The 13,174-nt window shown below is 35.2% G+C and overlaps 1 protein-coding gene and 2 non-coding genes across 3 annotated transcripts; 2 read left to right on the top strand and 1 right to left on the bottom strand.

Annotated features, from left to right (window-relative positions):
* Positions 1-2,266: 2,266 nt before the first annotated feature.
* Positions 2,267-3,103, bottom strand: LOC141621056 (uncharacterized). Its single transcript, XM_074437774.1, has one exon. It carries the CDS (start codon positions 3,101-3,103, stop codon positions 2,267-2,269), a length of 837 nt encoding a protein of 278 aa, XP_074293875.1.
* Positions 3,104-8,971: 5,868 nt separating this feature from the next.
* On the top strand, positions 8,972-9,053 carry TRNAS-GCU (transfer RNA serine (anticodon GCU)). Its single transcript has one exon. It is a non-coding gene; the product is annotated as a tRNA-Ser (tRNA).
* A 193-nt stretch (positions 9,054-9,246) lies between these two features.
* On the top strand, positions 9,247-9,328 carry TRNAS-GCU (transfer RNA serine (anticodon GCU)). The gene has a single exon. It is a non-coding gene; the product is annotated as a tRNA-Ser (tRNA).
* Positions 9,329-13,174: the final 3,846 nt, after the last annotated feature.

Below are 13,174 nucleotides of genomic sequence, written 5' to 3'. Positions count from 1 at the left end.
TTTGTCAAACCTTGGATAATCGTCAAAAATGGATTAATACTCGGTATTTTGGCCTGAAATCGAATTGGTTAACTCCTGAAACGACCTCGGACACGTGGCTGTAAAACCGGGAAAAAGAAAAGGGTCCGGTACGACCTCCCGAACGGCTCAAATTGAAATGTAATATATATATACACTGCAGGATTCCGGGGTCCCCGAAAAAAATCCTCTGAAAATCACACAGAAGATTCCTCGTATCAGGGAAAGTGGCCACACAAAATTTGAAGAGCATCGGAGGACATTTGAGGGTGCCGTTATGCGATAAATCAGTATTTGTCGAATCTCGCAAAATCGTGAAAAATGGATTAACACTCGTTATTTGGGTTGAAATCGAATATGTTAACTCCAAAAATGACCTCAAACATGTGGTAAAAAACCGGGAGAAAAGGAAACAAGATCTACTTACTGCCCACTGACTGTGGCGTTCATGTTTACATGAATGACAGGTATTAGTTGGTGCATTTATGAGGTGAAGACATGTGTTGAGCTAGCGAGTACCTTGACCGTGGATTTTGGCTATCGTTATGTTTAGACTCACCTTTTAGACTCGTTATTCGAGGGATATATTTTCCCCATTTGACTTTTATATATGTTTGTATAAACTTAACTTTATTTCCGTATTCTTTATTTATGTTTTAGGTTTTAATGAACCCGCGCTTTAAACTTTAAAAGTTTCAAAATTTTCCTAAAATTCCGCATTTTATTATTGTATTTTCTTACCGTTATTGCGGGAGTTCACATCTATAAGGGCGGTTTTTTAAAAAACCGCTACCATAGGTGACCTATAGTGGCGGTTGTACAACCGCCGCAAAGTATAAACAACCCCGTGATATACGGCGCACCCAAAATCTGTAAAAAGCGCCATAAAAAGGGCCATTTATGACCGCCATTATAGAGATTTTTTCTACCAGTGCTAGGTCCAGACGTGAATAATACACGTCCAAACCTAGGTTTGGTTGTGTATTATACACGAATTCCTGCATGGATTCTTAATTCTAAAAACCCTAATTAAAAACCAAGTTTTTACTTCTAAAAACCCTAATTAAAAACCAAATTTTGTAGTCACCCTGCATGGATTCTTAATTCTTGGACGAAGATGCAGCATATACTTTAATACTCCTATATCTCATTTCATGCAATGCACGTATCGAGTTACTGAAGATGAGCATTTTACTTTTGTTATTTAATCTTGAAAAACATATACTTCCTCTGTTTCGATCATTTATTTAATTTTGATATTATTTATAAGGTATTTTAATTAAAGGTAAACAAATAATTAAGATGAAGGGGTAACTATAAAAGTTATGCTGATCGACAACTCACATAATGACAAATTAATTAAGCAATTAAAAATCGTAATTTCTTTTCGCAACACACTTTTTACTCATTACAGTACTTTTTGCGCGATACTTCCATTTGTATACCCTTGGTAAAAATCACACTAAACCTAATTCTCTCAATTTCTAACCGCACAACCTCTCAAATTAATCAAATTTCTTCAATTAAAAACAATAATTTGGAGGTAAAACATATCTTTAATTTGTTAATCACATACTAATGAATCGAACAAATGTTTTTTAGAAGCAAATTGAATTCGAGGTTATTATTTGTTTAAGATCTACAGACTATTATCATAATGAGATTAGTTGTTAGTTGTGGTGTATAGGCTATTTGGAATAATTCAATACGATATCATACAACCAACACCTTATTAATCAAATGTAATTATCAAATACAATTATTAAATTGAATTCTAGGAAAACCCATTTGACAAGCAAGTTCATTTGCAGGCTAGAGAAAGGCGATCAAGCACTTAGGGGATTGTGTGACGTATTGAGTAAAAGTTGTACTACGAAAATCATAAAAATGAAATTAAGATAAGATTAATAAGTATTAATCTCAAATTACAAGCCTTTAGTACGTGTGTGAAACAAATGAAATTAAGATTTACAATCATAAAAATGAAATATAAGATTTTCGAAACAAATAGTAGAAGAGAAATAGAGTAAAGAATACTCCGTACTACGTAGTTTGTTACGTTCTCTTCTTTAAATTACTCTAATCGAGCAAAGCAAATACTTATCCGTTCGCTCCAATTCGCCACGTCCATTTTCCCGTTAAAATATGTGAGGCGATTTTTTTTTTTTTTTTTTTGGCAGCCGAAAAGAAAGAGGCGAATTTTGAATAATGCACTTGCTTCATTATAATTTGCGAGGAAAAAAAAAAATCAAAATTTATAAGTAGACGACGAACCCAAGTCAAATACTCCGAATGCTGGATCCGAAACAATTTGATTATACGGGTTGTCATATGGATTGAATGGGTATGACCCGTCACTAGAACCACTTGTATCGAGTCCCATATTGTCAAACCCAATAGGTCCAATGTGACCTGAGAAACCAAACCCATTTGGGTCATTTCCGACCCATTGATCCATATTCACATTCATATCCATATCCATACCGATACCCATGTTATAACTCGAAGTAATATCCTCGGGTAGAGGTGGGAGCTCCACTTCAGACGGATTATTATTATTATTATTGTTATTATTGACGATAATATTATCATGAGACTGAAAATAATTATTGGACCAACAAGTCCATAAATTAGCTTGACTTGTAGAATTATCTTGGTTTTGGGCTGAAAGTGTGTTAAGCCCACCAGTGGGCCCAGGCCCACTAAAGAAAAGTTGGTTAAGCTGAGACTGGTCATCAGGGGATAATATTGATGTAACTGTGGACCCAGGTGGTGAGTCTGAGTACACAAAATTGGTCCTAGCCCGGGACGGGCCACGCATGGATCGAGCAGCCCGATCATAAGCTAAAGCAGCTTCCTCGGCCGTGTCAAACGTGCCAAGCCAATGGCGCTCCTTGGTAGTAGGATCCCTTATCTCGGCCGCATATCTACCCCAAGGCCTTCTGCGAACACCCAAATACCTTACGGTATTTTGGGGTGTTTCGCTCTGTTGCTGCTGCTGTTGTTGATTGTGCTTTCTTTTAGTCCGTGGTGACGGACTATTAGCCACATTTGAAGTAATATTATTAAGGCCTAAGGATTCCATTTGTATCTAGGAATGATATATGATATGATACTATGTTTTAGTAGTAGGACTATGACCTATATTATGTAGGATAGTGCCTAAAAATTAAGGGTATGTAAGTATGTTTTGAGTTTTATGATAATTGTGTGATTTGGACTGACTTATATAGGTCAAGGAATTAAGTTGTAGTGAATATAATACTAGGCGTGTGTGTCCTTGTAACGTAAAGTATGCTTAGTTTTTTAATTATATTTTAATAATTAATTAATTATAATAAAAATGCCTTTAACAAATGCATATCTTTTACCATTTAAATTTATATCAGTAATAATCTCAAGAGCTACTATAATAGTGATACCTGAATGCGTGTCGAATGTCTATGGGTGGCTATTTGTTGTCGATTTTTTAAACAACTTTAGTATTCGTAATTTAGTTCATGTTCTTTTCGACTACAACTATCCGAATTGAATTTAAGTTTAGCACCGTAGTAATTTTAAAGTTTCGGACTCTTTGTTGTAGATTATTACTCTTAAGGTTTTATAATAGGTAATTAAGTAGGTTTATATGATGGCATGCATGAACTAATTAAACGTATTAAATGTAGAATAAACTTGAAAAGAAAAATTTAGAGTATGCATGGCAGCATGGCGACGAGAATATGAATTATTTTCTCATGCAATTAAATAGATAATTCTACGTAACTATAAACTTATCGTAAAATGATCACTTCGTAACCACTCAATCTATAAAAGGACTCGTTTATTGCAAGGGAGCTACCTACAAGGGCGTTTTTCATACATGCGGAAATCAAATAAGTTCATGAGTATCATATCTCATAACTTTACCAATTAAGTTAATTTAAAGATCGCTACTTCGATGCTTTTCGAGTATTCAATGAAATAAAAATATTGCCTAGTCACGTCTCAAAAGAAAAATATGTTGACTAATGGAGTAATAATTGATACAAGTACGAAAATCTATCTAAATATGTTAACAATTCACCGATACATGAATAAGTTGAGTTATTATGAAGAAGAGAGCACGCCGTTGGCTGGATGAACAAAAGTTGGCATTTATAAAATCAAAAAAAAAAAGATTGATGTTTGATTAATGATATGATTACGCAAAGCATGGGATCAACTGCATGCAATCATTGTCATTGATCATATGATATAATCATGATAATTAATCATACTATGATATGTGATTAATAATGCATGACTTAGATTTAAGATTTATGAATTTGGTCGTTAAAATTATATTATAAAGTGTGAAAGTTGTACTATCAAGATCAAGGGATTTAACGAGAAGATACGATGCAAATGATGTGTGTCATGATGCGGCGTCTTCATGAGGAATGGATAATTGCTTCTCAATATTTATATTTTGCCTTAAACTAGTAAAGGTAGTCACAATTCACAAGGGCGATTTTGATACCAGGGTTTGTATACAGATAATGAATTGCACATTTATAACTTTATCAACTAAACTAGTTAACGTTTGCCTTCCTGAATATTTATGACCTCAAATCGGGATAATTGTTATATTTTACCTGTTCCAATCAATAGTTATCGATTATTTTAACACAAAAACAAAGGAAAAAAAAAACTTAGTTACACCTTATTCAGTGGTGGAGCTAAAGAGTGGTCAGGTTGACAAAATAGTTCGAGCGATGCCTCCTCTCGGATAACAAAAAATTGAATTTAAAAGAACTTTTTGATATCTTTACTAGTTTACGTTATTACTCTATGTTGTTAGTTCGTCATTTTTGGAATTTGTTTGTCTTCAACTAAAAATCTTAGTTAAGATATACGATAATAATATGCGCGAATACAACTAAAATGATCAAAAGTTATCAAAGAACATGGACATATTTTGTGACTTGTGAATGATATTCATAAAATAAAATCGCAACAATTTGCCATTATAAATACAAGTACTTTTACCTTAATCAAGTTGATAAGCCTACAAAATTAAATAGTTTAGACTACGTAGATAGGACCCAAAGTCAATTAATTGAATTGGGATGACAAATAAAAGAAATAAATCATTATCTCAAGCATGTGCAACCATTTTAGAACACGACCAATGATACTTTCACTTGGACCAAATTCAAGTAGTATGTCATCTTTTCCCATTTCGAAGGGCTCTTTTCATTTAAAAGAAGTAGGTTTGTATTTTGGATCACTTGCAACATTGTTCGATATCAACATAATGAGACAGTAGCGGAGTCAGAATTTATAGTTATCTAAAAAGGGTTAGAATTAACAGCTAGAACTCTAGAAGGGTAAAGTTTTCAGCGGAAACAATTAAGTATCGACAAAAGGCAAATAAACTTTCATAGGTTTTAATTAAGCTTTTAAATTTTTCATTATACCGTACGTGAAAGCGAGCCCGCTAAATCTACCACTCCAATTACATGATACAATGTTGTAATTTACAAAGTTAAATGGTGAAATATAATACTCGGTATGTAATATAGTAACAGTGATTTTCACTACACTCGACGAATCATAAAATTATCAGCAGAATAGATAATTATCCATTTTGTGCTTTGCTCCACTATTATCTTTTTTAGAGAAGTAATGAGTAAAACTGTCTTATATAATTTTTTTTAACATGCACCTAAATAGCGGTGATCTATCTAGGTTGTTACTAGTCTATTTTGATACTAGTAAATTAAAAAATAGTTTAAGAAGAAACGTCTTTATTTCAATGCTAAAGGATCCACAAGTCCAAAACAAAAACATTACAATTTACTACCAAGAGATGTTGGGTTGCATGTGATGTTTGGACAACATATAGGCTTCGTTCACCCTTTCTTGATAAATAAACCTACACCATGTACCGACCTTTTAGTGTGTATGACTCTTAATTCCAATCATTCTTCTTATTAAATTTTAACTACCTCGTTTGTATGTATGTATGTATATCTCAAGTTATTGATTATAAAGTGTTTGGAAGCTAGCTATTAATTATAAAGGAGCGAATATAATTTTTTATTAAATGCAGCTCACAAAGAATATAAAACGTAAAAAAATAAAATGGATAAAACGGAGGAAAAGAAATGTAATTTCATTGCTGGTTGTCAATTGAAGAGAAAGAAATTTCATTTCACCATTATTATTATTGTTATAGTCGCTTTTCTAATCGTTTTATCGTATATAATGATAAAAGCTCAAAAAGTTTGTCGGAAAAGCGATATTTGATGGAAGTAAACACATATTCAACTTATAACTCAATTTAGGGAAGGGCATGGAGATGACTTAAATAAAAGTTAAAAGGGTGTAAGGTCATGATTTCTTATCCCACATTCTCCTCAAATTAAAATTCTTGCTCCCAAAAATAAGTATATATTTAATTTGTGTTAATTATAATCTTAAAATGGTCAAAAACCAAAATGATATGCAATGGTTCAAGGGAAGCAAAGTGGACCAACGAAACCATAAATCCAGGGACTTGGTCACTTATCGCATTTATACTACGTGAAGACTAACATTCAAACCCTAAAAGTTTGTGGTTTGCATGCTAGAGTATATGGTCAAAGTGACAACAATACTCTACTTGGATATTTACATAATTATGTATATAAACAATGAGACAAAGATACCTTTACTTGAAGGCTTAAATAACCACAAACACAAGACTAATAATAAAACAACAATAATGATACTTCCGGATAATACCGAGTCTTTGTATCACTTTCTCACATGTTCTTATGCAAAGTTCAACCATTTCATAGGCTCTACATACTTGATATTCCCTCTCATTCAAACTAAAGGTTATACTTGCTTTTTGACACTATTTATGACAATAAGTGGATTATACATCTTAAGTAGTACATCAGATGATATAGTTTTTGAGCATTTAGATAAATTTTTTGAGTTTTATTATAAAGTTTTTGAGTTCATTTACTTAAACATTAATCTCAAAAAGTTACATTATAACTCAAAAAAATTACATATAACTCAGAAAAATTTGATTTTGGACGTCATAAAACTAAAATGTAATTTATAAATTCTATAGAAATAAAAAAAAAAAAAACACAAAAACTCAAAAACTCATTGAGTATGAGGTAGTACATCTGATGTACAATCTTTTTTCTCCTATTTATGGTCGCAGATAATCTTTGATATTATTCTTAATCTATAAGATCACAAAATATAGTCATGTGAGATATTGTTTGATTTATCGTCATGAATACTATAAGAATATCAAATTTTTATAATTTTTAATAATATATAATTAAAGATATATTCACGTTGCAAAACGTGTTTCGACAAGTATGATAAAGCAACTGTTACCTTTGGTTTGGATGACAAGGAGTATTGTCATTTGTACATGACTACATGAGAAGTGGTTCCAAAATACTACTCCATACTAAACGTAAGGACATAAATAAGCTTCAAACACAAGACTCATAATTTAATGAAAGAATAATGATAAAATCCATTTTTAATACTGAGTAATTTAGATATCACTCTTTCACATACTTTTAAACAAAATCCATTTTTTAATGCATCATGCATATCTTATAGTCCTCGGATACACTCTCTCACATACTCTTTTATAGAGTCCATCTTTTTAGTGATCATACATGTTGCTCTTACAAAACCTCAATGTCGATCGAGTCCATCATTTTAATAAACTCTACATATATACATTATACATTAGATCAAAATAATATCAAAACTCAATATTATCCAATAACAAAAACTCAGTATTATCTGGTGATGTTATGAGTAAATGAATTTAATTTTGAAAGAGCTTACTTGAAGAGAAGGCCACGAAATAAGTTAAGAATAGATACTTTTGCAAATAGGGTCATTTCAACACCCAAATCTTTACACCCATGTAATAAGGAAATGACCTTTTTGACTGTCTCTTTGAACCCTTTTCTTTTCAATTCTAGACCTAACCTTTTCACGTACGTATCACACCAAAATTCAATTCTTTACATCTCTTATTACACTTACTCATGCCTTGGGAATGACACTTCTCTCATGTATAGCATTTGCCAAAGGAGGAAAAGCACATTTAGTCTTTATAATTTTTAAGTTATAAATATACAAAGTGTAACTTTCTCTATTGTAAAATTGGATTTTCTTGCATAAGATGCCACCTTTATGCCGTGTGTTACAAAGTGGACAAGCTCCCTAACATGATACTACCATTTTAAAAATGATTATTTTTAACTGTGTATTTTAAGAGTAGACATTAATAATTTACATATGATAAAAAATTATAAGCATTTTCATAATTTATGGTAAAAATGAATTAATATTTGAATCTCATGTATTTCGTGAATTTGATTACATTTAACTTATTAATGTGTGTCCTTAACACACGATAGAAAATCCGTTTTAAAAATCATTACTGTAGTTAGTTAAGTCATCAATTTGGTCATTACTCCATGCAAATTTACATAGAAGTCATTCCTATTGTTCTTTCTAGAAGACTAGAATTAAAATGAAATGGCAAGTTATGGGGTTTTGAGACAACCCTATATACTTTAAAAAAAACGATATTTTTCATTATTGTATTTCGAAAAGTATATAGTTTAAGATCTTATATTAAAAAGGAATGAATAATTTCACCACCGTCTCAATCGACCCTAATTACTTGCATAATTAAACGAGTATTAATATCGATTATTGATGCAAATGTCGTTTTTCAAATTGTCTGAGTGCAAGTTCATCTTTTACAAGTCCGAGTAATTTTTCAATTTTGTAAATCATTCAACTATCAAATGTGTTAGGGGAAAAAAAACTTTGAAATAATATAATATGATTGTGGAGGAATAGGTGATATATCTTCTTTAATTTTCTACGTGTATCAAGCTTACACCAAATGTGTATTAACAATATAACTGGAAAAGTAGACATCAAAGTCGCTTTGGCCGAGTGGTTAAGGCGTGTGCCTGCTAAGTACATGGGGTTTCCCCGCGAGAGTTCGAATCTCTCAGGCGACGATTATTGCCTTTTTTTTTTTTCTTCCTTGTCTGTTTTTTTATGGAAGCAAAAAAAGAAAGTGATGTCCCTTCAATTTTCTCCATCAATGTAACATCTATTAATTTTCTCCATCAATGTAACATCTATTATTGTAGCTGTAGTTTAAATTTGTATAATATATAAATGAGTTTTAACGTGACAATTCACAAGAAAGTCGCTTTGGCCGAGTGGTTAAGGTGTGTGCCTGCTAAGTGCATGGGGTCCCCCCGCGAGAGTTCGAATCTCTCAGGCGACGTTTTTTGCCTTTTGTTTTTAATTTCTGTTTTTTTTTTTTTATTATTATTATTAAGTTAAAAGACACTTTCAATAAGAAGATTGTGGAAAAATAAAAACAAAAACAAAAAACAAAAAGAAGATTGTGGAAAAATAAATTGATATGTCCCCTTCAATTTTCTCTATAAATGTAACTTGTATATTAACTACACAAAATCTCATTATAGACGGCACATATCCGCCTATAACTAAAGACGGGTCAAATACAATACCACTTTCCTAATAGGACAAGCAACAAGTGGGGTGGTGGGGGCAAAAAATGTCACCACTTTCAAACTATTTGACCCGTCTTACCTATTCGATTTCACCCTCAGATAACGAGTATTAATACATTTTTCACGATTATCCGAGGTTCGACGAATGTTGGTTTATGGCATACCGGCATCCCCAAATGTCTTCCGTTGCTACTCAAATTTTGCGTGACCGCTTTATCTGACCCAAAGAACGTTCTCCGCGATTTCCGGAGAATTTTGTTCCGGTACCCTGGAATCTCGAAAAACCGTGTATTACACTTCAATTTGAGCCGTTCGGGAGGTAGTACCGGACCAGTTTCTTTTTCTCCCGGTTTTTTTATCACGCGTCCGAGGTTATTTCAGGAGTTAACCTATTCGATTTCAGCTTCAGATAACGAGTATTAATACATTTTTCACGATTATCCGAGGTTCGACGAATGCTGGTTTATGGCATACCGGCACCCCAAATGTCTTCCATTGTTACTCTAATTTTGCGTGGCCTCTGTATCTGACCCGAGGAACTTTCTGCGCGATTTCCGGAGAATTTTGTTCCGGTACCCTGGAATCCCGAAAAACCGTGTATTATACACTTCAATTTGAGCCGTTCGGGAGGTCGTACCGGACCCTGTTTCTTTTTCTCCCGGTTTTTTTATCACGCGTCCGAGTTCATTTCAGTAGTTAACCTATTCGATTTCAGCCTCGGATAACGAGTATTAATACATTTTTCAGGATTATCCGAGGTTCGACGAATGCTGGTTTATGGCATACCGGCACCCCCAAATGCCTTCCGTTGTCACTCTAATTTTGCGTGGCCTCTTTATCTGACCTGAGGAGCTTTCTGCGTGATTTCCGGAGAATTTTGTTTCGGTATCCTGTAATCCCGAAAAACCGTGTATTATACACTTCAATTTGAGCCGTTCGAGAGGTCGTAACGGACCCTGTTTCTTTTTCTCCCGATTTTTTTATCACGTGTCCGAGTTCATTTCAGTAGTTAACCTATTTGATTTCAGCCTCGGATAACGAGTATTAATACATTTTTCACGATTATCCGAGGTTCAACGAATCCTGGTTTATGGCATACCGACACCACCAAATATGTTCCGTTGCAACTCAAATTTTGCGTGGTCTCTTTATCTGACCCGAGGAGCTTTCTGCGCGATTTCCGGAGAATTTTGTTCCGGTACCCTGGAATCCCGGAAAACCGTGCATTATACACTTCAATTTGAGCCGTTCGGGAGGTCGTACCGGGCCCTGTTTCTTTTTCTCCCGGTTTTTTTATCACGCGTCCGAGGTCATTTCAGGAGTTAACCTATTCGATTTCAGCCTCGGATAACGAGTATTAATACATTTTTCACGATTATCCGAGGTTCGACGAATGCTGGTTTATGGTATACCGGCACTCCCAAATATGTTCCATTGCTACTCAAATTTTGCGTGGTCTCTTTATCTGACCCCAGGAGCTTTCTCCGCGATTTCCGGAGAATTTTGTTCCGGTACCCTGGAATCCCGAAAAACCGTGTATTATACACTTCAATTTGAGCCGTTCGGGAGGTCGTACCGGGCCCTGTTTCTTTTTCTCGCAGTTTTTTTATCACGTGCCCGAGGTCATTTCAGGAGTTAACCTATTCGATTTCAGCCTCGGATAACGAGTATTAATACATTTTTCGCGATTATCCGAGGTTCGACGAATCTTTGGTTTATGGCATACCTACCCCCCAAATATGTTCCGTTGCTACTCAAATTTTGCGTGGCCTCTTTATCTGACCCGAGGAGCTTTCTGCGTGATTTCCAGAGAATTTTGTTCCGGTAACCTGTAATCCCAAAAAACCGTGTATTATATATGCACTTCAATTTGACCCGTTTGGGAGGTCGTACCGGACCCTGTTTCTTTTCCCCCCGGTTTTTTTATCACGCGTCCAAGGTCATTTCAGGAGTTAACCTATTCGATTTCAGCCTCGGATAACGAGTATTAATACATTTTTCACGATTATCCGATGTTCGACGAATGCTGGTTTATGGTATACCGGCACTCCCAAATATGTTCCATTGCTACTCAAATTTTGCGTGGTCTCTTTATCTGACCCCAGGAGCTTTCTCCGCGATTTCCGGAGAATTTTGTTCCGGTACCCTGGAATCCCGAAAAACCGTGTATTATACACTTCAATTTGAGCCGTTCGGGAGGTCGTACCGGGCCCTGTTTCTTTTTCTCGCAGTTTTTTTATCACGCGTCCGAGGTCATTTCAGGAGTTAACCTATTCGATTTCAGCCTCGGATAACGAGTATTAATACATTTTTCGCGATTATCCGAGGTTCGACGAATGCTGGTTTATGGCATACCGGCACCCCCAAATATGTTCCGTTGCTACTCAAATTTTGCGTGACCTCTTTATCTGACCCGAGGAGCTTTCTACGTGATTTCCGGAGAATTTTGTTCCGGTAACCTGTAATCCCAAAAAACCGTGTATTATATATGCACTTCAATTTGACCCGTTTGGGAGGTCGTACCGGACCCTGTTTCTTTTCCCCCCGGTTTTTTTATCACGCGTCCAAGGTCATTTCAGGAGTTAACCTATTCGATTTCAGCCTCGGATAACGAGTATTAATACATTTTTCATGATTAGCCGAGGTTCGACGAATGCTGGTTTATGACATACCGGCACCCCCAAATATGTTCCGTTGCTACTCATATTTTGCGTGGCCCCTTTATCTGACCCAAGTAGCTTTCTGCGCAATTTATGGAGAATTATGTTTCGGTACCCTGGAATCCCGAAAAACCGTGTATTATATATGCACTTCAGTTTGAGCCGTTCGGGAGGTCGTACCGGACCCTTATTCTTTTTCCCCCGGTTTTTTTATCACGCGTCCGAGGTCATTTCAGGAGTTAACCTATTCGATTTCAGCCTCGGATAACGAGTATTATTACATTTTTCACGATTATCCGAGGTTCGACGAATGCTGGTTTATGGCATACCGGCACCCCCAAATATGTTCCGTTGCTACTCAAATTTTGCGTGGCCTCTTTATCTGACCCGAGTAGTTTCTCCGCGATTTCTGGAAAATTTTGTTCCGGTATTCTGAAATCCCGAAAAACCGTGTATTATATATGCACTTCAATTTGACCCGTTCGGGAGGTCGTACCGGACCCTGTTTCTTTTTCCCCCGGTTTTTTTAACACGCATCTGAGGTCATTGCAGGAGTTAACCTATTCGATTTAAGCCTCGGATAACGAGTATTAATACATTTTTCACGATTATCCGAGGTTCGACGAATGCTGGTTTATGGCATACCGGCATCACCAAATATGTTCTGTTGCCACTCAAATTTTGCGTGGCCTCTTTATCTGACCCGAGGAGGTTTCTGCGCGATTTTCGGGGAATTTTGTTCCGGTACCCTGGAATCCTTGAAAACCGTCTATTTTACACTTCAATTTGAGCCGTTCGGAGGTCGTACCGGGTCCTGTTTCTTTTTCCCCCGATTTTTTTATCACGCGTCCGAGGTCATTTCAGGAGTTAACATATTCGATTTCAGCCTCGTATAACGAGTATTAATACATTTTTCTCGATTATCCGAGGTTC

The sequence above is a fragment of the Silene latifolia genome, chromosome X (genome assembly GCF_048544455.1).
Source record: "Silene latifolia isolate original U9 population chromosome X, ASM4854445v1, whole genome shotgun sequence".
In the NCBI taxonomy this organism is placed as follows: Eukaryota; Viridiplantae; Streptophyta; class Magnoliopsida; order Caryophyllales; family Caryophyllaceae; genus Silene; species Silene latifolia.
Note: the sequence above shows the minus strand (reverse complement) of the source record. Positions and strands in the feature narration are given on the sequence as shown.